This window comes from Lepisosteus oculatus, chromosome 16 (genome assembly GCF_040954835.1).
Source record: "Lepisosteus oculatus isolate fLepOcu1 chromosome 16, fLepOcu1.hap2, whole genome shotgun sequence".
In the NCBI taxonomy this organism is placed as follows: Eukaryota; Metazoa; Chordata; class Actinopteri; order Semionotiformes; family Lepisosteidae; genus Lepisosteus; species Lepisosteus oculatus.
The window spans coordinates 12,770,996-12,796,959 of NC_090711.1; the positions used below are offsets into that span (position 1 = coordinate 12,770,996).

Consider the following 25,964-nt stretch of genomic DNA (forward strand, 5'->3'; position numbering starts at 1 on the left):
CGATTTACGTGCTTCCATATTGAAAAGGTAGTTCTGTGAGAAAAATGTAAGTTTTAAGCTGCAAATCCTACATAACTAGATTCCTTTAGGACTCTGATCCCCAAAATGGAAAACAAAATCCTAAAATATGTAGATCTGGTCTTTTTCCCCATTTTAAACAAGCTTCTGAGAAAAATGCAGATAACAGTCAACCCCGTCTTTTGTATAACTGTCTAAAAGTAATCAAATTATTGTGGAAAATAAGGTGATGGTCTGTCATTTTAAAATATACACTCCCATTAAAATGATGGAAATGTACTGTCAAGTGACCCAAAGATCTCATCCAGCCATTTCTTGAAAAAAGTCAGGGTATCTGATTCGACAACATGTCCGGGAAGCTTGTCGCACACTCCCACAACCCTTTGTGTTAAGATGAACCTTCTACCCTCAGTGCTAGATGCACCTCCCAGTAGTTTCCACTTATTGTATGTTCTCCAGTATTTATGGTTCAGTGCAGCAATCACCCTTTTTGGACTGTGAGAGGAGAGGAGGACAGGAATTTTGGTTCTGTGGCTAAGGATCTGCGTCTGTGGCTGGAAGGTTGCCGGTTCAAATCCAGCTGCCAGAAGAGGAATCCTACTCCGTTGGGCCCCTGAGCAAGGCCCTTAACTCCAACTGCTCCTGGGGCGCTGTACAATAGCTGTCCCTGCGCTCTGACCCCAGGCTCCTCTCCCAGTCTGTGTGTCTGTGTGTCTCATGGAGAGCAAGCTGGGGGTATACGAAAAGACAAATTCCTGATGCAAGAAATTGTATAGGGCTAAAAAAGTGATGTGATGTTATGTTATGAACAGTATAGTTATCTTCACTGTGTGCAAAGCATGTCAGGGACATTCATTCTGGTGTGGCAAGTTAATGCCTTAACCCACTGCTGTGTCCTGTTGTGGAAATCTTGTTTATTCAACCCCAATAATTAGGCTTGAACCAGAGGTGAGTGCGACGACAGCTTACTTTTATTTTGCTAAAAGGCAAAAAACAAATGTACACAACAAAGTAACTTCACTCATTTTTTCCTTCCCTGAAGTATGGCAGCTGTCCCAGACGTGCGTGAGGATCCCAGTGTCTACAGCCTTACTTCTTCCTTGAAGAAGAAATCCTTTTGTTGAGATGTAGATCTGATGCTGGAGTCCAGACTGGATCTCCCAAACCAAACGAGAGAAACCCGTCTGGGGTTTGGCTCCGTGCCTCCTTGTGCGGTCTGGCTCACACCGCCGTCACTCAGCGCCCTGTTTTGAGCTGACTGATACGATGGGCCGAAGCAGACAGCCAAGAGAGACAGGGAGGAGAGAGAGGAGTGAAAGGCAGAGGTCGCCAGTCCGTCTCCCCAAGTCCCATACAGGTTGTTCTGAAGGGCTTTACGTTTTGTGCAGAACATATACCGATAGAAAACGCAACCCGTATTTAGAAGCCCCTGGCAACATATCTTGGATAACGGAGTGTGACGTTCGTGTGCATGTGTGTATTTCTTATGTATATGGATCGGACATAGTGTTTTTCACTACTGTATATAATGTATGATACGTGGGTTATTTTTAAGCATAAATAATCTGCGCACGGTTAGACAGCATACGCCTATGCCTTATCATGACTGGAGAGCAGAGACTCCTTTCTACGAAGGATGACCTTGTCCCCTCCGCCAAGGTACAGCCCACAGCATGTCGATACAAAGAGGGGTTTCTCTGCGCATGCACTGTGCGGGGTCGCTGTGATGTAATACACACAGAATTGATTTGATGTTTTCCACGGTGCTGTGGCGAACCTGGGCTTTGGCAGGGATGTGACGCTGATCGTTTTCACGGCTTTCGGGACGTTGACGCGGCACAGCCTCGCTGAACTTGCTCGGCTTCCTGCGATGCTGCTGTCCCCAGCCGGCCAGCCGACTCGATGATGCTCTGTTCGTGGTGCTGAAGTTCCCTGCGCTCTCTTTCTCTCTCCCTCTCTGTCTCCGTCTCTTGTCTCCCCCCCTCTCTCTCTCGCTCTTTTCTCTCTCCTACGCTCCCCACACATCCACACGAACACTCTGTCATGGCGTCTTCCAACAATGTTACCCCTACTAACTGTAGCTGGTGGCCAATTTCAGCCATAGACGAAGACGGCAAGATCGCGGATGGTGAGGAAAGTCAGGAAGCAGCGTTAGACTGCAAGCCCACCTCGAAAAACAGGCTCGTTTTGTACCACTGGACGCAGTCTTTCAACTCGCAAAAGGTAAAGCCGTGTGGCATTGTTGTGTTTTCGTGTTTGCCATGGAAATTTCCAACTAGGCAGTCATGGAAACTGGGATGACCAGTTTTCACATGTGTGTGTTTCATTTTACCGAAGGCGTACAATTACGGCACACCTGGTAACGTCATTCTGCCGGCATCCGTTGATCTGTAGATGCGCTGATCACTGCAGCATGTGTATAAAATATCCGTAGCTCTAAGGTCGTGATCAATATTGTTCCAGATATTCCAAAGGCATCTCAAGGATTCAAACACTGGAATGCATTCTTCATTGTGTTTGGAAATCCTGCACTGTTTATTCCCGAAGGAACTACGCCCTAGATGTGCATTTTGTACTGCTCCTCAAACGTGACTTTATGGCATAAATAATTCATTGGGAATAGGTACGTGGAGTAGCTAGCGACCAGTGCTGCATCCGTATTTGAAGCACCGTTACATCGCAGAACAGCCGCGACCAGTGGTTGATTTTCATTAAAATTGCATTAATCTGGATCGGTAAGACTAGCATATGAGCACAGATAATCAGACCACTTCAAACTTGGCCACTGAAAAGGAAAAGCATGGCGAGCGCTTCCTAATTGTTGCTCGGCTTGCAACCTGAAGCCGGCTTTTTGTCACCGGCAAACCCCTACAAGTGACTGTCAAAGAAACGCTTTTTTTTACCTGAACATTTTAAAAGATAGCGATGAATGGAAGTCCCCCGTCATATTTTTCGTTATCCGCAGGGCCGGCTAAATGTCACAGATACGTCTTGCTTATGCTGTATTTCGACGTGTCCTCTGTTGTGTGTTTGTAATCGTGTTGTACTGTACGTAACAAATAGATGCAGCATTTTGAACCTTATTAACCAGCCAGCTCAATAATAATAATAATTTCAGCACAAGGCAGTTAGGTCTGGTCCAACTTTCAAGAAATGCAGCTTTGTAATGTTCGTCCAAACGCTGACTAACAGCTTGTGTTGGATTCCTGGAATCCTGACAACCTGCTCAGTCGCAGGTACTGTACATACTGTAGTACTTTATTAATTCCAGCACAAAAAATGTTTTTATACCCGCTGTTTTCAAGTTAAGATTTTTAAGTTTCATCAACTGTTCAAGCTTTGAATCAAAGGACTTACTCTACCACTTTATCCAGGAGGTACTTTGGTGTAAATTGTGGGGACTTGACAGAAGATAAGAGTGTTTTAAGTGGTTGTTTGCCTTTGTCATAAGACAAACGTTTTTAATTAGTATCACTGCTGCTGAAGAGTGAGTCTTTCATTGTGGCAGATACCACATAATTTAATATTACCTGGACCTGGGGAGGAATTGCAGTTACAGACCATCTACAGTTCCTGTAAGGATATTAAATTTCTCCACTGCAGGCTGTTTGAAAATGTAGACATTTCTGTCTAAAATTATCACTTGTCATAAATATACAGTTCCTTCTCTTTGCCACAAGGCACAGACATGACTTGGCATGGAATTGTATCTGTTTCCTTTTTCATCTCAAGCTGCAGACAATCTGAAACAAGCTCTGCATAATATACCGTAATATTTCTTATTTTTCTAAATGTAGCCATCTATACTGTAGGTCAATTCAATGTTCATTGAAAGGAAAGAGGGCAGCATGTTGGCACAGTGGTTAGCATTGGTGCATTGCGTCACTGAGGGACTGGGTTCAATTTCTGAGGTGCTATCTGTGTGGAGTTTGCATGTTCTTTTTCCCATGTCTGTGAGTGTTTCCTCCCACAGTCCAAAGGCTTACTGGTAGATTAATAGGCTTATGGGAAATTATCGCTGTGTGAGTGTGTGTGTGTACTGTATGTGTTTGTGTGTCTTGCTCTGTGATGGACTGGTGTCCCATCCAGGGTGTACCCTGCCTTGCACCCATTGCTTGCTGGGATAGGCTCCAGCTCCCCTGCAACCCTGTATTGGATAAAGCACTTGAAAATGGATGGATTGTATGAAAATAATTTCTGCAGTTATTGCCAGCCAATCAAACACTTACACTAGTGACTAAAGGTTGCATTATTATGACCTTTAAAAGAAAAGCCCAAAGCATTGTATCTTCTAATTCATGTTTAAAGTTCATAAACCAATAAGAGGACAAAGGTGGAAGCCACTGGGAAGTCCATTTAACACTGAAAACAGGTGGTGGTTCTTTACACAAAGGGATGTGGGGGTTTGGAACAAACCAGCCAGCCATGTTGTTGAAGCTGGTAGCCTGGCTTCTTTCAAGAAGTGATGAGGTTCTTGGATTGCTCCACTGCTGGCAACCAAATGAGCTAGATGAGCCGATTTATAACCTTATGTTCTTGTAATACAGACATTCTCAGAACTAAACACACCATTTAGTTCCCAGTTCTCCTAGTTTAAGTGGACAAGAGAATGTCAACACAATTAAAAATGCATGCTCATCTCAACCACAAATCAATGTACAGTAAGTTCAGTTTCTTAGCTAATACTGAAGCCAAAACATGAAGTAAAATGTAAGGCCCTACAAAAAGATTAATATTAAAAAATCTCCAATTATGTCAAATACATCTGTTATTTTAGTGCCTTGGTTCCAAACTATTACCATGTCCAGCATGTAAAATAAAGGTAACATAAGAACAAATAGAACAAGGTGGATCTTGATCATTTAACTGCTGCATTTGCTATAACTTTAACTACAGTGTTAGTGGTGCTGAACTAACACCACCCCAAAGCTAATAAGAGAGCAGCAATGTAGAAATTCAGTGTTCACCCAAAGACTGGTACCAAAACCTCATGTCTAAAAAGATGGGATCCATGAAGAATGTTGGAAGATCTCAATTTTCTCTACTGTCCAGTTTTACACCCTGCACATGACTAAGATCACGGGCTGGGGTTTTAACCAGCAGCGGCAGGATCTCTGCAGGCTCTGTTTTGGTGAATCTGGCTGCTCCGTCTTTGGCTCCCTGTCCTGTGTGCTGGGCTGGTGCTCGGCTCTGAGACTGTGAGACTACGCTCATCTTTTTCTGTCCATTTAAAACTGCCGATTTGAGCAATTGAAAGTAGGAGACACCAGTGGATGACAGACTGTTCTTGTCATGATTTTAAACCACACAAAATATAAATCTTACTCAATGTAGAGTAAGTACGTCTTCAGAATAAAAAAGTAAAATGTTGCAGAAATCCCAAACCTTTTTCATGAATAAGGTTGAGGTATTTGATCTAGACAGGAGGAACAGCAGTCGATCATACTAATAAGTTAAGAAGAAGTGAAACAATCCAAAGAGGTCAATGAAATTAAAAGATTTATTTATATCTATTTTGTATCTATTCTTTAAGGCTGCTTTCAAAGAATCCTCTGAATTAATGACATGCAGTAATCTATAGGTTACAAAGTGGGCAAATGTTTTCAATAGATATTGAGGAAAATAGCTTGCCAATAGTGCATAGTTTTAAAAATGCCAAATCGTAGGCAACAAAACAGGTGAGCTGTGAGAATTATTCTTTAATTACAACCACCTGAGTGTGACTCTGACTGTGGTGACTAGATGTTTTTTTATGTTCAGTTAAAAATCCATAGCTTACTTACTGGAGTGTGAGTCAGTCTGTCATCATTTCGAGATTAATGGTGTAGAATTTCATTTTGTTTAAACGGGGGAGGATGCTTAACTCTTCAGGCTTAAAACAAAAATTAAAATCCTCGTGCACTGGATGTGATCTTAGCTGTGAGATCTTGACCGTATGAGAAGCAGAAGGTCCCCCTTGCTTCAGCACACTGTCTGTAACTCTAGGTGGGAGAAGTCTTCCCTTTGCAATGGCTTCGACTGTTGGAACCCCCAAAAATCACTACTCGAAGAATCTTTCTGTAAAATGGGGAATATTAATCTTGTCCGCCCTTCCGTCAAACCTTTAGTGACGAGCCCATGATAAAAAAAAAAATCTGAAGCAATGGTAGGCGCTGAAGGACATTGAAGTATTTATTTTTGTAACTACATTCCTTTTTAAGGAGTTGCATTTCATCATCTTCGAGGATCTTACAATTGTTTTGCGTTCTTGACTGCAGAACAATGCAGTGTTATACAGAAGATACAGAGCTCTTACTTAATAGACTCTTTAATCCAAAGTCACTTTACAAAAACTAGGTGGTGAGCTGCATATCAACCACACGTAGTTATTAAGTGGAAATCTCCTAGTGAAAAGCCCTTTACCTGAACGAATCAATCAACCTATTCTTCTAATTGTTAGTTAAACAGTGCTTTTTTATTATTATTATTATTGGAGAATATTGTAATGCTTCGGGGGTCACGTGGGCGCCCTCACCACTGCCGCATCAGGTCGGCCCCCACCGTCGGGGATTCAAACCCAGGCCTCCAGTGTCACTCAACAGGGACCCAGCCTCTTGAGCCAAAGGGAAATCTCCCGTCAGCCCGGCAGCTGCAGTCCCTGCTATCCACAGGGAAGGGCGGTGACGTCACCGCGCTGGTAAGCCAGCTCTTGCAAGCAATGGAGGCCGTATGTGTTACAATATGTTCCATATTTGTGACCAAAGCAGAGGATGTGGCCAGCCAACTAGAATGTCCCTGAAGACTATCTTAGTCATAGCAGATCATCCTTTTCTTCAGTGTGCTGTGCTGTGGACAAGGAGGTGAATATACTGTAGGTGACCTCAGAAGAAGCTAAGGTTTTTGGTCCATTTCCTTCATGTGCATCACTGACGGTAACAGTAGAATAGGCTAACATGTCAATTCAGACATATTCATTCAGCCTGTGGGTTTTACAAGCAGTGGTTATAGTGTGTTATAGCATTAAGCTGCCTTTGTAGGTAATCTGAAATAGATCAACATGGTCAGGTACTATAGATTGTAAACATGAACATCTAAACCTTTCAAATTATTCTGCCCCTGTGTTCTCCAAAACGTATTTTCATGGACTAAAACTGAGGCAAAAAGTACGAGTATCATACAGTACATGAATTTTACTTCATTCCAAGACACTACTTCAAATACATAAGTATGCTTTAACCATCAAACAAACTAATAAAAAGAGCATTTGATCTTTACAATGTATACTGAACTGTCTTTTGTGAATCAGATGAAGTATAGGGACATAAACACCTAAGAATAGGTGCAAAGAAATAAAGGTTGTTCAGTCCATTTAGCTCATTGGCTTTTTGGTTTGGCTCATTGATCCAAGCATCTTATACATTACAGCCATTTCTTGAAAGAAGCCAGGGTATCATCTCCAACAACATAGACACATACAGTAACCCTTTGGGTAAAGAAGAGCTTTCTTTTCTTAAAAAAAAATATAATTCCATGTAAATTTCACTTGTTTCTCCTGGTTTGAGTTTTGTTACTGACTTTGAAAATGCTTTTAAGGCTTATGAATCCTTGAACCAGGTTCTCAGGATTTTCTCCGTTCAGGACTAAAAAGATTCAGTATGGGACCTTCCTTTGATAAGGATTAAAGCTGATTGCTGTTCTCTGGGTTGATTCCAGAGCAGCAATATCTTTCTCGTGTCTCAGTGAGCAGAATTGTACACACAGTTGTAAACATGGACATCTGTCTGGGAGCTGAGAGAGTTGTGGTTCTTCTGTCTCTGCTAAAACTGTTTCCATCATGGTACTGGATACCTCTGTTAAAACCCTCTTTTGTGATCTTCAGTTCAGTGCCAGCCATGCTAATGTACTGTACCATTCTGGGAATTCCTAACAATAGCAGCTGACTGGTTAAATCAGATGTAATTTAATAACTGCCTGCCCTTCCATATTTACTGTATTGAATTCAGGCTTCAAACATGATTCAGGCTGCAATCTGTTTTATCAGCTTGTGTCTTAGTGCAGAGGATAATGATAATGAGAATGGGGCATTGTAGTTCTGCATTCAAAATGTTTTTTTTTTAACATGCACAATTAATATGATTATAAGTAATTTGTTTAATTGTGTTTGGACTGATTTCAAAGTGTTTCGGGACTCAAAATATTGTCAGTAGCTACTGTGCTAGAGAATCCCAAGGTTGTGTTCTGCACTGCCTTGCCTTCACACACCCCAGGACAGACAGTTTCAGATTTCTTTTTGACATGATTGTTGTGATCTGTCTTGCTGTTGGGTTGAACATATCATGTCATTCCGGTTCCTGATTCCTATTCCCATAGAGTTTTCAACTCCAAGCACATGATTCTGTTTGCCATTACATACTGTACATGAAACGGCTGTTGCTGAGCTTGTTCATTTTGGTTGCACCTCCTACTTGTACATAAAACCTTGGAGATGATGGTAATTCCAGTCTCAGATCTCCTGTGGAGGTGTGCTCCTAATTGCTGACATTAATAAAATCATCAAATGGAAGAGAAACAGAAATTTAAAGCTTAATGTCAGGTCCCTCTTATTAAAGACCTGCTGATAACAATATGCATGTTTTCAACACCTTTATACTGTTCAATCACTTGGAGCATATTGGTTAAAACTCAGGAAGGAACATTTTTGTCTTTAAAAACATTTAAACCAAACATAGGATACATTCTGACTGCTATTGTAATTAAACTCAGAATTACTGAGCAGAGAAGGGAACTGATAATAAAAAATATTATTTTTTACAGAAAAAAGATGTATCCAGGTATGAACTTGAGCTGAAGTTATGTTAAGAGTTTTTTTCATATCAGCAAATATTGAACGTGTTTTTTTTCCTATTTCCAGTATGCAGAGAAAGAAATTATCCTAGTTGGATAACATTGACAAGATATTTCAGTACTTTGCTCAGGTTTTGTAGTAACTTAAGAAAACAAGGGTGCTATCTCCTCTGAAAGAAGGACAATATAGAATAAGATTAGAAGCCTCCATGAAGTTTTGAAAATAGCAAATGAAAATGTAAGAAATTTTGAAAATGTTTAAAATGCCCTTAAAGAGGATTTTTACATAAGTGGGTGTAGGTTGAATGTCCTCAGAGACATTCAAAATCTTCAGAGATGTTGACAAAGCAACAGCTTTTGAGCAGCTTCAAGATCATCCACGAAACATGACGCACAGAACAAAATTGGTTACCAATGGTGCATTTAAGACCGAGCACAACAGGGTAGAAGAGGGGGTTCTTTTAATAATAATGATAATTGCTTACATTTATAAAGCGCTTTTCGAGACCCTCCATTCAGGACACTTTAGAGGTAATGGGGACTCCCTCCACCACCAGCAGTGTGTAGCCCCACCTGGATGATGCGACAGCAGGCATAGTGCGCCAGTTCTCTCACTACACACCAGCTATCAGTGGGGAGGAGAGCAGAGTAATGAAGCCAATTCATAGATGGGGATTACTAGGAGGCCATGATTGGTAAAGTCCAATGGGAAATTTGGCCAGGACGCCAGGGTTACACCCCTACTTTTTCGAGAAACACCCTGGGATTTTTAATGACCATAGTGAGTCAGGACCTCAGTTTTACATCTCATCTGAAGGACGGCACCTGTTAACAGTATTAGTTTCCCCTCACTGTACTGGGGGATTTGGACCCACATGGACCGTAGGGTGGCCTCACTAACACCTCTTCCAGCAGCAGCCTTAGTTTTTACCAGGAGGTCTCCCATCCAGGTACTGACCAGGCTCACACCTGCTGGGTTGCCAGTTGTGAGTTGCAGGGTGATATGGCTGCTGGCTTTATTTATTTATTTCAAACGGGGGGCAGGGAGTCCTTGAACAAGCAAATGTGGACCAGTAGGTGAAGGTGACACCTTGGTTTCCTTCCAGACCAAAGCTAGATGAGATCCTCAGATCCTCAGCCAAATAAGCTCGATGGCATGGCCTTGTTTGTAATCTTTAACATGTACTCATGTCCTTTTAGTTCGAGGAGGATAAGCCAAAATATCTGAAAGTAAAACTTGTTTTGATTAATTGAGTTTATTTATTTGAATCATAATCTGAACTGTGTGAAGGTACATTGTGATCAGTGATCCTAATTCCTAGTCCACGTGTGTGGCTAACTAGGATAGACTGGGCTCGTGCTGCCTTTCTCCAATACTACGGTGCTCATTTTGGGAAAAGTTAAATAGTGACATATCATGGCAGTACAGGCTTTGTCTGGCAAATCATACCTACTGTATATTCCAAGTGCATTCCTTTATGCAGTCTTAAGGCTCCACAGTCTAAACATTGTTTTTCTTTTCCTCTCTTTTCAGCATGGAATAAACCTTTACTTGTTCCTTTGCAGCCTACGCATGCTGACGTAGCTACCTCCTTAAACTACTATAAATAAATACTTGTGTGTTGGTTTCAGACAAACATCACTTTTTTAGACAATGTCCAGTTATTCTCCTTAGAATGCATATTCAGATTTCCCAGTTTAAAAACAAACAGGTTCAAGTCCTCATTTGTACTGTATCTGTGGCCATAGTTGATTGTCTTGTGCACGTTTGTATATTGTTTGTGTGTGTGTGTTTTCTTTCTGTTGTCCACTGCTGCAAAACAAATTGCTCCATGGGGATAATAAAGACACACACTCTCTCAAAATGCACATTTAAAATAAATGTCATCGCAATATAAAGTATTATTCAAGTAATATACACCCAGGGCACTGAATTGTAAATTCATTTGATGGTTTATGCAAAAAGACAAACACTAAAAAGTAAATTGTTATGCCAGACATTGAGAAAAACCATTCCTTCTTAAAACCTTCAGGAGAAAAAAGGATCTGTCTTTTGAAGCAAAAACAGAGACGTTTTTAAACTGTGTTATTTCTAATAAATAATGGCATAGTTGCAGGAAGGACTTCTAAATCTTTCAGAATCATTCAGGTTTGCTCTGTCGTACTCCACAAGATTAAATGTTTAGTAGTAAATTCTGTCAAGGCCTGATTTTGTGTTGTTGAAAAAGAGCTCAGTAGAGTGCTTTTCACCTTAAAGACAGGTCTCCCCAGAGACTAACTGATGCCTACTGTATTTACATGATCTGACACAACATGCCAATCCAACAAAGGGAAAGATTACTATGAAGATGAAGGCACAAGCACAGTTTAATGGCTTGGAATGCCATACGATTTTGATGTAACCTGAAAAATGAGTGTTAGGGAAATGATTAATGCTTTCATTAACCCATTTGGAGCTAATCTGCCTAGATTGGCAACATTTACATTTTAAAGGTCCCTGGCATATTAGCATTTGAATATAAAAGTAGTTATTGTTTTATATCTATATACACATTCATCCATGTTCTGAGTACTTTATCCAATGCACCCTGAATGGGACACCAGTCCCATCACAGGGCACACACAGGCACACACACACACTTACACCAGGGCCAGTTTACCCAGAATCCAGTTAACTCAGCAGCATGTGGCCCTTGGATTGTTTTGCCTCCCAAGTGACACTGTGCAGAAGGGTAAGATACATTAGTATCCTCTACCAGGCATGTTTACAGCTGTTGCAGTGATTTTAAACACCTTAATTTTTACCCTAAAAGTGGTAAGTGGTATGTGTAGTTTTTTACTAAAAGTTTCTACCCATTGCCTGATTTATAAAGGTCAACAACCTTTTGTCTTTTTTCATGTGAGAGTTCTTGGCCTCTCCCCATGGTGGCGGATGACTAAAGTAATCTGACTTTGTTTCTGGATTTTTATATCACAAGCAGGAAGCCATGGAGGGTAACAGTATCGTTCCTTAAGACTAAGATGAACATAGAAAGCTAAAACGTTAATGCAGATTGACGTTTCTTGAATTTTATTATAAACTTCAGGGGTGCCAATAAAGCCTATGTTTTTGAGCATAAAACGTATTAACAAAAACTTTTTTTCTCCGAGCAATTGTATTTCAATATGAAAAATGTAGTTTTTCCATATTTCCTGGCATACAATACAGCTCAGTACCTGTGTTGTTTATGTTATAAAGCCTTTTTTGATCAACTTTATCAAAGGTGCAAATGGTTTCGGAGACGACTGAATTTGTTTGGGTGGGTTTCCTTCAGGTGCTCCAGTTTTCTCCCACAGTCCAAAGACATACTGGGAAGTTACATTCTGCCTTGTACCCCTGAGTTGCTGAGTTAGGCTCTGGTTGTCTTGTGAGCTTGTATTGGATACAGCAGTTTGAAAATGGATGGATGTAGAGGTGTAGTAGGTAATCCTTATAGATACAAGAGGAAATTCTAGTTCAAATTGCTCTTGAAATCTTCCTGCAGTGTACGAACTTTATCAGTTTGGACTACATTTTAGGATGGTCTGTAACATGAACCTTAAGTAGGTCAGAAATATGTGATCTTTTTGTTGCGGGTTAATTATTTAGTTCTTGTGGAAAACCCTGCTGCTCATAGGAACTGTCAATTCAATTTTTAATGACTTAATAATCCATAATCTGATACTCGACTGCAGTGGTGTGTTTTTAAATGAGGTCGGCTTCTGAGGGCACCTGCTCACCTCACATGAAATTGTAACCTTGTATTCTGCCTGCCTTAATTTGGATGGCCACAGTTTCAAAGAAGGTTTAAATACAATTATAGGTTTTTCAACACACCTGTTTTCTGTTGGCAACAAAGTACATGTGAAGGATACAAATAAAGGAGGCCATTTACCGAGGTTTACCCACCTTTTCATGAAGATTCCCAGGACCCTACTTCAATATGGCTTGGCATCTTATTCCACGTACCCAGCTCCTTATATGTAAAAAAAGTGTCTCCTGTTCCTAATCCTGATTACTCTGCTTTGTGCTCATGTTTTCTGGGGTAATCTGCTGAGTTGACTTTGTTAGTACGTTTCGGGCTATTGTGTACTTGTATCCTGCTGGAGCTGAATTGTAACAGTACAGAAATCAGAACTGCCCAGTCCCTGACCACCTTCCAGTGCTGGATCTCATCTGCCATCGTCCGTCAGCATCTCATCTCAACCAAAAAGTGTAGAAGGTGTCCAGCAGTATCGTTTCTAAGTCATCACCTGATCTCCTTCGTGCTTCTTTGTGCTCTTGGGCGGTGCAGTGGCTCTGTGGCTAAGGATCTGCGCCTGTGGCTGGAAGGTTGCCAGATCGTATCCCGCAGCCGGCAGAGGAATCCTACTCCGTTGGGCCCCTGAGCAAGGCCCTTAACCCCCAACAGCTCCAGGAGCGCTGGTATAAATGGCTGACCCTGCGCTCTGACCCCAAGCGTCTCCCCCCTTGTCTGTGTGTCTCATGGAAGCTGGGGTCTGTGAAAAGACAAACTCCTAATTCAAGAAATTGTATATGGTCAATAAAGAGTATCTTCCCTCTACTCCAGCTAGAACAAAAGGGTGATAGCCACTGTGACTGCTCCTCGGATAAAAGTAGATTAAAAAAATTCTTTTGACATGATTAATGCCCACGCCACTGTACAATTTCCCCTTCTATGCCTTCGTCTTGACTCACTGCATCACCATGAGAGAAGCACTGAACCTCTTTCTGCTCTGCTTTTGCAGTTGTCCTCTCCTCTATACAATGTTTGCATCGTGTTGCATAGCATACACGCTGTAAGTCACTTTGTATAAAAGTAGACAACCGGGATGTAGAGCGTCTGGTAACTGGAAGGAGTAGATGATGACTGTCTTCAAGACAGCGGGGGCTAATTCTAATCCCGTCAGAAGCGTATTTGTAAACAAGGCAAAAGGAAGTGGTTTCGAGGAGTTCAGGTGTGGTGATTCTGGGTTTCTGGGCGCTACTGGGTCTGTGCTCTGGCCTCCGGGTTGACTCTGCTCTTGTCCCTGTGCCCCAGGTGCGTCTGGTGATCAACGAGAAGGGCTTGTTGTGTGACGAGCGCGACGTGAGCCTGCCCCTGACCGAGCACAAGGAGCCCTGGTTCATGCGGCTCAACCTGGGCGAGGAGGTGCCCGTCTTGATCCACGGCGACACCATTGTCAGTGACTACAACCAGATTATTGATTACTTAGAGAAAAACTTTGTGGGAGGTATTTAAATTCAAAATAACAAAGTCTTACCGTTTCTTTTTTTTTCTCTCTGCATTTTGTATGAGTATATGCAATCTGTTCTTCAGCACCACTGTTTTATGCTTGGCAAGAGTGATCAGTAATTTACAGGCCTTAATGTGGTCGACTTGGAAAAGTATCTTTCCTGAATAGCAATTTTGCAGAATCAGAGAAGGAACTGTTGATGTATTTTCACACTTAAGTATTGTTTTTTTTTATTTTAAATGTAATGCTTGTGCTGAATTTGACTTTGTTCATTATTATTTATTAATTTAATTTTCCTTACAGATAATCATTCGTGTTGTGTAGCAGATATTGTTCATAAAACTAAAATATAGGGGGAAACGTTGATCTTTTTTTACTTAAAATGTTCCAACACACTTCCAGGCCTAATGAACCTCTTGTAGAAGAAGTAACTCATGACAAGAACTGACTGGAGAGAGGTAGCTCTGCTTTAACAGCTTTGCAATACAAACTAAAACTTCATGACTGGGCAAGGTAACGCAGATCTCATTTCAACTATTAGAACTATTCACAATTGACTTTTATGTGTTCCTAGATATTCAAATGCCCCTTTCATTTCTTTTTGTTATATGTGAGTGAGGAAAAGAAATGAGACAGCTCTCTATGTATCCCCTGACCATCTACACTCTAAAGGACAGTAATATACCAAGAAATTACCTTGAATTAGGAGTCTTTGCAATGATTATTTTCAACTTAAAAACCCTAATGTTTAAGACATTGAAAGATGTCCTTGACACCAAGAGGCTTAATAAAGTCGACAGTCAACAAAATTACACGGTGATATCACAAGCCTGCTGTTGTGTTGGCACACTATGTATTCTATTATAGAAGACCTCAGAGGTTTTGGTTTGTAGCTTAAGCATGCCTTAGTATTCCTGTCCTTTGTTACTGTTCTGTAGTCATTTCAGGTGAACCAAGCCCAGCTGAAAAGGGCAATTTGTAGTAACAGCCAAACTTTGAATTGTTCCGATTTCAGTAGAGGTTAGCTTCAGATTTCCAGATTTGATGTTTTAAGCGCTACGGAAAACGTGGTCAAAGGCTTGTTTCTGTCCCAATTTGATTTGAACATCCAGTATATTAAACAAAGTATTTGGGGATTAAGGGTTTCTGAAGTTATTCTCTTTACCAAGATTACAAAATCATTGTGCCTGCAGGCACAAAAGAATTTTACTCTGAGCTGGATTTTAAAATGCTCGTGCATATTAAGCACGCATATTACCTTTAAAGGTAATTGTTTTGTCAACTCTAATAATTTTTATTGGTGTGGCCATTGCATGGGGAGAATAACTATTTATTGTAATCAACCCCAGTTGATTAACATTTCATTTTGTTTCTTACATTAAATGGATTGAATGGGAAACCCAGGATCACTGATAATTTAGGCATATTTGCAGTCTTTCAGATATTACGTTATGTAGGCAAAGGTGAGGACAAAGTCAGTACCAGATCACAGTGGCTCACTGGAACAGAGCTCATCCAGGTTGTCTGGTAAGCTTTAAGCATAATGAAAGCATGTGATCTCACCCCAGATGGGACACCAGTCCACCACCAGTCCATGGATTGCCCCCAGCAACTCTGATCCTTGTACCTCGCTCAAGGTAGTAGAGTAGTGTCTGCAGCAAGGACTCGAACCCTTAACCTGTCTGTTATGAATCCACATGCTTTTGTGCTAGTCATTGCCAGCCCCATATACTACACAAGAGGTATTCTTTATATAAGAGACCCAAGAACTGTAATACTCTTATTTACGGTCTACTGATAAATTCAATTGGTAGGGATTTTTTGAGCGCAAGATTGAGATATAAGGGTTTGCACTGCTGCCTCATGGTGCTGGGGTCCCAGGCTGTTATCTGTGTGGAGTTTGTATGTTCTCCCCATGTTGACGTGGGATTCCTCCAGATGTTCCAGGATCCTCCCACAGTCCAAAGACATAGGTAGGCTAATTGGCTTCTGAAACAAATTGGCCCTGTGTGAGTGTATGTGTTTGCATCTGTTTCTTTCCCCTGATGGACAGGTGTCCCGTCCAGGAAGTGCCCTGCCTTGCGTCCATTGCTTGCCGGAGATCGCAGGAGAGACTGTAGTGGATACAGTGGTTAGAAAATGGATGGATGGATTTTAAAGAAAAGCCCATTGACGTGATATAGTATTTTATGCAGATCTGAAATAAAAATGCCAGCAAGGGGTAAGCCCAGATATACAGTGTGTGTTAGATGGGGTTTCCAGTTGCTTCATTCCTGATTTTTATTCTGGCCCACGTTAGTAGGTTCTTGCGTCATGGGATAAAATATTGAACATTACAAAATTAGCTCCTGAGTATCTCATACAGGAAAATTGTTCACTCTGAGCACGGCGTGAACTCTCAGTGGCCTGGATATTGGTGAGTTAAGCCAGGGTCATAACATAGGCTGACAGAGATTCCCCAATAAAAGTACACAGTTGGCTGAGGTGTTGAAATACAGTATGATGGGATGGGTGCCACGTGGCTTGTATGTTCTGGACTTTTAGGACAACTGCAACACTTGTGGCTTGCTGGTTGCCCACAGGGAGAGACGCACCTCTCCTCCAGATCCTCATACTCAACCATCCAAGACGAATAGTTCTGGTAGGTCGGTGAACAAGTTTGCGTTCTGAATGAGATGTGAAACACTGCACACGGGACACGGGACACGGGTGGAAGCTCTGTGGAATGTGTTTCCAGCCAAGAACAGGAGGCTGTTAGCCTTAATTAATTACTGTAGCTGTTAATTACCAGACATTATAGACGGGCTGAATGGTCTCTTCTCATTCGCATCCAGTCTTGTGTTCTGACCGCAGTTACAGGACTCATAGCTTGAGAGCCAACTATTAAACAAATTGAGTGGGTACGTAATAAAAAATTATTACTAATTCCAAAGGAAATGTACTAAGTGGTCCCAAATGGCTCAACGAGTAGAGGCCCTTGTCTGTAGCTCCTGTCTGCAGTCCAGAGACACCAGTGTTCTGAGTGTTACTGGGTGCACACTTGACTGGAGACCCCTGGGAGTGCAAGAGGATAGATACTGGCTCTGCCCCAAGCCAGAGACCCCTGTGAGCCATCAGTCACACGTGGCAGAGCTGGCTGTGAGAGCAGTATTGCTCCTTAGTCCAGGTGGAGTCTCCTGCTAGGAAGATGCTTCTATGTGCGTTGATCCCTCAATCTTGGTACAGAGGTTGTAGGAATAACACAGTTTAATTCACAGATAGTACTTCCACACTGGGAGGGTATAGAAACAAGAGAAAAGTTCAGTAACTTTTGTAAAGTCATCAATGCTTCTGGAGAGGACCACGAAGGACTATTTTTACTGTAGACATTTAGAAGAAGTCACGTCCTTTTGTCAGCTTTGAATAATGCATTTTCATGATGTCTGTCTTCACCATCCATCTTAGCGCTGACTGCGTCTTAATTATTACACCTCATCAATCCATCAGTGAGCAAATTAAGAATGGATAATAACTTGTAATCGGTAAGATTAGAGAGAGCTGACACAGCAGATCAGAGAGCTGGCATTGATAAACTGCTGCTAATATTTGGTAGTGTTCTAATCACTGTGATTTCTGAACACCCTTGAAAACCAACGGTTGTGAAGGAATACAAAACAAAATATTTTCATAAGAGTCAGCTGAACATCATTGTAGGCCAACATGGTTTCATAAAAGTCAACTGCTGCTTCACAGCTCTAGTGTCCAGGGTTCAGTTCCAGATTGGGGAGCCTTCTGTGTGGAGTTTGCATGGTCTCTGTGGGTTTTGTGTGCTGCCCGATTATCATGTTTCCTCCTACCTTACAAAGACTGTGCTCGCTGGGATAATTGTTGTCTCCGTGCTTATGTGTGTTCCTTTTTGTGTCTTTCAACTGAGACGCCAAAACCCAGAGTCTCTTCCAGGTTTAATCCTGTTTGCACCCAGTGCTTCTGATAGACTCTTGTTTGCTGAGACCCAAATCAGGAGTAAGCAGTGTCTTGATAATCGTTGGATGAATGAATCATTTGGCACTACGGAAATGTAATGTGTTTCACCCAGGGATGAACAATAATCCATTTCCATTGAGTATAATAGTGTCCTCCTTGATGCCTAGCAATTTTTAACTAGACTCTTGGCTAGGGATATCGTCCAAAAGTCACCATCTTCGTTCAAATCTCAGAAAAAGGTCTTTCATTTATATATACAAAAAATCTTCATATTATTTTGTGCTAATGATTTTCAAAGCTGTGAAGAAATATGGACCTGAACCCAGGGGACTACACTTAAATGCAATCCCTGCTGACTGAAGTCAGCTTTCTCAACTGACTGTGCATTATCTACTTATAGGATCCTAACTGCATTTCTAATACGGCTGGGAAATACCTGAATTGCATCCATTAGCATTAAGTGATGATAAAAGGAGCTAAAGATCTCTACTTAAAGATCTAACTTCTGTCTTTAGTAGATTTGGTCAGATCTGCAAGGTTTCATTTATTATGAAGAGGGTCTGAGTTTTTTTGAGCACATAATGCATATTATGTTGGTTTCTTTTATTTGCAAAATATTTAGAAATGCAATTTCCCAAACCCTACTTCAGATATCATTCTGCAGGTGTCAGGACCTACAGACTATCGATCTTGTGGAGCTGGTACATTTGAAAATCTGGAGGTTTGTCAATCTGAAAACACCTGGTTCCTAAGGAAGTAGGTGTCCACCTGTGACTCTGGTCTTCCGCTGGAGGTGAATGAAGATGTATGAGGGCCTTCCTGCCAGAAACACAGATCACTTGTGGAAGCTGGAGGAAGGCAGAAGACCAGAGTCGGTTTTGGGATGTGACTCATACTGCAAGTCATTTTGCAGCACACCTCAAATTATTTTTTAGTTTCTGAAACATTTATCTTATAGCTTCACAATGTTTAAAAAAAGTAAAGTGTATGAGAAATGTCCACTGTTTTTTAATCACAAATCAGCCATATGGGTGCAACACCATATATGTCAGCATGTGTAGAGTGTGTTGATTAAGTGTTGATTCTAGCTGGTAAACAACTTTATTATGAATTCATTATCACTTCAGAAGTCAGAAACTTTTATCCAAAATTGACTTACACAATTATTTTTGCATACAAATTGTTTTACTAAGGTACACAAGCAAGATTACTTGATATTAGTTAACCATTAAATACTACTAAAAAAGCGGACCTCAAGGAAGAATTCTGATTTCTACTAATTTATTTTTTTTAACTTACATAATTATCTCACTTATTATTTTATTGAGTCAAGCAGCTAAGAGCTTTAACAGGCACAACATGTTATTTTTTTCGTTTTTGTTTTAAATGCTTTATTTCTGACTCATCACCTTTTGTCTGCCAGAATCAGATCTGCTTATTATTTGTCAGCCTACATCACCATAATACCCCCCTTGCCATTCGACTTCTGAAGACAATTGAATTATTGAATTGAATTAACGTTTATTGCCCCTAAGGGAATTTGTCTTGCACTTCAAGAGCTCATAAACATATAACATGTACGACAACAATACAATACAAACCACGGTACACTACCATAATACAAAACAACATTCAACAACATCACTCAATCAGAACTCTTCCAGGGCCATATGATTAATAAAAACAATGTGCTTGTAAAGAGTCTAAATCAATAATATGAAGATCCCTGCCTGCAAACACTTTTTTTATTGTTCAATAATTGAATGATTTTAGGTATAAAGGAAGTAAATGCTCTCTTATTCTATATACTAGTAAGCTCCTCCAAGAGTGTAAGTGAATATATTCTAAAAGGAGTGGATGAGAATATAAGCAGTGAATCGTTCACGGACGACTGTCCGGGAAATGGTGTCTTTTAACACAGTGAAGTTGAAGTGCCAGGCAGTTGCCAGCCACAGTTCACATCGCTGCACCCTCTAAGTTGACTAGTCTCTCACGAGCTGCTGCTCTGCATTTAGACAAGGGTGTCTGTGCAGACGGTCGGACATCTCTCTACTGCTGGAGCTTGTTCTGTGGCACAGATATGGCCACTATTGTTGAGTGAGAGACAGTGTGGGTTACAGCAGGCAGGAGTCTACTAGGTGAGCCACCAGAAAATACCCCATCATTGCCACAGCAGTGAAGAGAAATAGGAAGTCATTTTTTCTAGTCTCCCCTGCACACACCGCCAAGCCGAGCAGCTTCAATTGCCATGAAGTGAGGTGTGGGTTACAGGTGTAAAAGAGGAACAAGTGATGGACTCCTGAATGGCTCAAGCTGCAGAGGACCGCTTACAGAGCGCAGTCTGAAGCCTGTAGCCCAGACATCTCCAGCTTCAGCCTGGGAAGTGCCAGTAGCTGTGATCCCCCAGTGGCAGTGCTGGACATCACCATCTGGTTTCATGCTGATGAAGGTGCAGATACTACATACAATCAATTTAAGAAGTAAAACCACAAGAACTATTTAGACTAGCTTGATCTTTTAAATAAACAGTGTATTTGTTCTGAAGTAGAAATTACGTTGTCGTGCATCCCGTGACTGTATGTGTGTCTGTTTTCGGTTTCAGAGAACGTCCCCCAGCTGATCCCCGAGCCTGGATCTCCTCTCAATGCCCGAGTCCTGCAGTACCGCGAGCTCCTGGACACACTGCCCATGGACGCTTACACGCACGGCTGCATCCTGCACCCAGAGCTGACCACCGACTCCATGATCCCAAAGTACGCCACTGCTGAAATACGTCGTAAGTGATGCCAGTTTGCAGACTTCAGTGCCTTCCGATTGCGAAGCATCTATTCAGTGTTGACCGACCTGTGGGAAAACAGGCACTGCTGCCCGGGCCCAAAGCTCAAAGAAGAGTGACCTCGTCAATTCCCAGTCACAAAGGAATCTCGGAGAGTTTTTCAAAATTCACCTACTTCCAGTTCTTTACACTCGTTGGTCTGGATTTTCCTGCCAAGCTGTGCAGCCCACACCCTGGTGCATTTCAGCAGCTGGAAGAGCTTCTGCATTGGCCTTCTCTCAGTTGCAACACGTCTTGTGTTCCTATGACAACTCCATAGCAGTCTGCGAACTTGTCAGCAGGCTGGGTAGGCAGCGCGATCACAATGTGCACGCAAGGCATGTCGTTTACGATGGAGTCTTTTGTGGTGGCTCAGGGTTGTCCTTTTTTTCCCAAAATGGAAAATTTATGTTTATGCACTATACGCTATTCAGAAAACAGTGGCATTTTTGGCACCAGTTCATTGCTTTGAAAGTGCAAAAGAATAAATGGCAATTGGACATCCAAACCTGCTCAAACAAGGAATTGTGGGGGTAAAATCCTTCAACTAATCATGTTTAGGTTGTATTTAGCTACCTTTGACAGGTCATTTACTTTGAATTCCCAGCGACCACTATGAATACTCTAGATGAAATATAATATTGTATGAAAAATAAGACAGGAACACATTTTTTACTTTAATTTATTTTTCCAGTGGCATATCATATTTCGGAGAACATAGTGACTCGCAATGACACTTTCTCATGTACATGTTCAATTCTCTACTGTGGTTAACTCGTTTGCCTATCTGGGCTTTCTGCTAAAAGTAGTTGTGAGCTACATGTGAAGTCTGGCAGTTTTTAAAGACTAGGGCTGCACCATGGCGCAGTGAGTAGCATTGCTGCCTCACTGTGCAGAACCCTGGGTTCAAGTCTGGACCCGGGCTGCTGTGTGGAGTTTATATGTCCACCCCATGTTCTCCCACAGGCCAGAGACATACTGATAGGTTAATTGGTTTCTGGGAAAATGAGTCCTACTGTAGGTGTAAGTGTGCTTGTGTCTGGCTGCCCCACAACCCTGCACTGGAAGAAGCAGTTAAAACAGTTCTCACAGCAGTGGATCTGCTATATCGTATCGTGAAGGCAAGTAGTATATCGTAATGCACCCTCCTCTGCCGAAGGATAACACAGTGACACACTACTGTACATGTATTTGACCTACCAGACAGTACCAAATCATGACGTTAAGTGCATGGAGGTTGTTTCCTTATTAAATGAATTATTCTATATCCTTCTCATGCCCAAATCCTGCCATTGTTTACTGCAGTTAGATGTCTGACAGCAGGCACCGAGACAAAATGTGATACTACATAATATATGCTTGTCTCTTTTTTATTTATTTGTTTAGAATTTATTTGGTGCTAGAGACTGAGTTACATACTAATTTCATTTTTTTCTAATTGATCAACGACAAATGCAGCATAAACTGGATTAAAGCAAAGATCTCTCAGAAGTTTACAACTTCAGAATTGTCGACCGAGCCCACAACCCACTCACTGGCATCGAGCACTTGTGCAAAATACAAAATGTATTACTTGTGCTCAGCCTCAGAAAAATGCTGTGCAATGGTTTCTTCTTCAATTTTCCCTTCCAGGAAAATGCAAAGTTGGCAGTATGTTTTGTAACTTCATGGCAAAATCTACTTGGTGTGTCTAATTGAGGTGTTCCTTAAACAAATGTTATCAATTTCCATAGAAAGAAATGATCAGGAAACCCAGGTTTCTTGATCAATTCAGTTTCAGTGTGATCCTGGCCAAGTCTTTTGCATTTCCCAGGGACTTAGCTCTGGACGATAACAAATAAAATAATAATAAAGCTCCAAAAAAGCCTAATTATGCTCTGCCAGGGCAATTCAGATTTCTCTGCAACTGCCTTCAAGTGCTCTGTGTATCTAATGTATTTTTCATCATTTCCAAAGCTCTTCATTTACAGCAGATGTGCTTCCACACTTATGTCTCTCATTGTTACACTCAGGTCCTCTTTCTCTGTCCATGACTTTTTCAGGGCTTGCTGACCGGAGAAATGGCTTTAGAGGTGGGAGGGGCCAGCAGGGGGTCTTAATGCCCCAGTATAGTGACGGGGACACTGTACTGTAAACAGGCGCCGTCCTTCAGATGAGACATAAAACCAAGGTCCTGACTCTCTGTGGTCATTAACAATCCCAGGGCATTTCTCGAAAAGAGTAGGGGTGTTACCCCGGCATCCTGGCCAAATTTCCCATTGGCCCTCACCAATTATGGCTTCCTAATAATCCCCCTCTATGAATTGGCTTCATTACTCTGCTCTGCAGCCCACTCATAGCTGATGTTTGGTGAGCGTTCTGGAGCACTATGGCTTCCGTCGCTTCATCCAGGTGGGGCTGCACACTGGTGGTGGTGGAGGGGATCCCCATTACCTGTAAAGTGCTTTGAGTGGAGTGTCCATAAAAGCGCTATATAAGTGTAAGCAATTATTATTAATTATTATTATTATTGTCGTATTTGATCAAAGCCCCCCGCAGGGAAGGAGGGGGGCTTCTGAAAGGGCAAGCCAGGTGTTCTGAGGAACAGGTGGGCATGATCCTTGTCACAGTGGTTTCCCTGTCTCTGCTCAGGACACCTGGCCAACGCTGCCTCAGAACTGATGAAGCTGGACCACGAGGAGCCTCAGTTGACAGAGCCATATCTATCCAAGCAAAAAAAACTCATGGTAAGGGAATGGTTCATCCTCCATTGTAGACATGTGGTAGAGTCTTCACAGCAGCAGCAGGCACCAATACACAGATGCCCATCCAGTTGTACCCACATAATTCAAGCTATTAAGTTTGAGGAAAACTCTTGTTGCTTCTGTGCAATTTGGAGAGTCTCATAAATTCAAACACCTTTTCCTTTTAAATTCAAAGCACTCCTTTTTGTGCTCTAATTAAGATGGAATTTGTTATCCATTGGAAATTAATTGAATTCTGTTATAAAAAATCAATTTGCACTATAAGAGCTGCGAAAAGGGGACATTTTGATGGGTTTTGCAGTGTGTAAGGCAGCACTTCTTAATTGTGCAGCAACTGTTGGCTCTTAGGAAAAGCCAGAACAATCAGTGTCTTTTATGATCACAGGCTGCTGGATCGAATATGACCATACTGCACAGTAACTATAAAGAGATTCTTTAGAGGAAAGAGAGATACAAGGCATCAGTAATTAATTGTGGTAGACGTTTCACTGTCTTGACCACAAAAAGGGTCAGAATTGTGTTTTTATTACTACAGGCTGGTGAAAGTTCTTGAAAACACAAAATATACTGTAGACCCTCGGGACTTTATTTTCTTTGAACTCTGATGCAGACATTAAAGATTAGAAATTAAAAACTAGATTGATCATGAAAGGAAAGCTTTTCTCTACAACAGCAGACATTGTACAAGGCCGAATTTTGCATTACTTCCCTGCCTTTCTTAAAATGAATTGTTAGCTCAAACAAACAAGCATTTTCCCTGACAGCTGGCATGACAGTATCTAGGAGTGATAGGTGCAATTGCAGGGCTGCCGCTTATTCCTGTCTTTGTGTCTAGGCTAAGATTCTTGACCATGACAACGTGAACTACCTGAAGAAAATCCTCAGTGAGCTCGCCATGGTGCTTGATCAAGTAGAAGCCGAACTGGAGAAGAGGAAACTAGAATATCAAGGTTGGTTACTAATTGAAGTGTTTGTTATTGTAGTTTTTCAACTGCCTGTGTCTGGCTTCATGTCTGTCTGTACTTCTCTGTCCCTGCTGTGGAGTAGGGGTTAGAGTCGAGGATTAAAATCCCAGGTGGGGATACTGCTACTGGCTCAATGAGCAAGGTACCTTACCCACAATGCTCCAGCGAACCCAGCTGTTAAAATTAGCATTAATATTTGTATGCACAGAAAATAGGTATCTGAAACACCTGTAAATTGCTTTATATAATAACATCAGCAAAAGCATTGGATAACAGTGGTTATTTTATGTCCAGGTGTCCATCTTTGTTGTCTTTTAGTGTCCTAATGTCTTTATCTAATAAGGAAACTCATCTCTGTGTTTGCTAAGAGGGGAAAAGTGTGCGCCTCACCGATGTGTTCTTCACATGTGTCAGAGAATCACACAGGATTCCTTGTGGGACTTCAGGGACGTGTGTCTGTCTGTCACTTTGTTGAAGTAAACGAAGACACTGTCAGTCTGACCACCTGATATCCTGATACTGTATAATGTCCCTTATCCCTCTTTTCGCTTTCCTGCTCGTCTTCTTTACATTGCTCCTCAGGTGTGGAATCTTAACTGGCCTGATACGACACAACTGAGAACACGCTTAGGAATGTGGGGAGACAGATAAGAGCAATGTGCTTCATTTTCCCCCGCAGGTCAAAAGTGTGAGCTGTGGCTCTGTGGGCCACATTTTACCCTCGCCGATATCTCACTGGGTTCCACACTGCACCGCCTCAAATTCCTGGGACTTTCAAAGAAATACTGGGAGGATGGGAGCCGGCCCAATCTCCAGTCTTTCTTTGAGCGCGTGCAGAAACGCTACGCTTTCCGCAAGGTCCTGGGAGACATCCACACCACCCTGCTGTCGGCCGTGCTGCCCAACGCTTTCCGAATGGTGAAGAGAAAGCCCCCTTCCTTCTTCGGGGCTTCCTTCCTCATGGGCTCCCTGGGCGGAATGGGATATTTTGCCTATTGGTATTTAAAAAAGAAATACATGTAGTAAACGCTTCCTGTTGTGTTTAGAGTCTGTGTACTTGTGTGACGTCTCAAGCCTAATAACTGTAACGATGTCTGGCGACGGCGACAAAAAATAAAAAAAACGTAAATAAATAATAGTCATATTTATCTGGGATAAGAAACACATCAACGACAAAAAAAAAGGTATATTCCATTACACGGAATTCTCTACAGCACATGCTTTTCTGATGATTAATGCCTTCGGTTGTTGTGACAAACCTGTGTATTTGAGATTCAGACACTAATTTTGTGGTTTCTTGGGAAACGCAGTGAGTTAGCCACATTTCTCTTTAGTTCTCTGTGGTTCTTAGGTGGGGGGCGTGGGATAAATTAAGTCAGT

General features: G+C 41.7%; 1 protein-coding gene across 1 annotated transcript; it reads left to right on the plus strand.

Annotated features, from left to right (window-relative positions):
• Positions 1–1,737: 1,737 nt before the first annotated feature.
• On the plus strand, positions 1,738–25,720 carry gdap1l1 (ganglioside induced differentiation associated protein 1-like 1). The gene is made up of 6 exons (XM_006639402.3): positions 1,738–2,241; positions 13,902–14,094; positions 20,663–20,836; positions 23,507–23,601; positions 24,455–24,569; positions 25,264–25,720. Exons 1-6 carry the CDS (start codon positions 2,062–2,064, stop codon positions 25,605–25,607), a joined length of 1,101 nt encoding a protein of 366 aa, XP_006639465.1. The 5' UTR covers positions 1,738–2,061; the 3' UTR covers positions 25,608–25,720.
• The last annotated feature ends 244 nt before the right edge of the window (positions 25,721–25,964 follow it).

What these genes read in the sequence shown, in the direction of transcription:
- gdap1l1 (XM_006639402.3), top strand. Translation starts at nt 2,062, where the DNA reads ATGGCGTCTTCCAACAATGTTACCCCTACTAACTGTAGCTGGTGGCCA. An exon ending in CGCCACTGCTGAAATACGTC is followed by an intron (nt 20,837 to 23,506) that starts GTAAGTGATGCC and finishes GTCTCTGCTCAG; the next exon opens with GACACCTGGCCAACGCTGCC. An exon ending in GAGGAAACTAGAATATCAAG is followed by an intron (nt 24,570 to 25,263) that starts GTTGGTTACTAA and finishes TTTCCCCCGCAG; the next exon opens with GTCAAAAGTGTGAGCTGTGG.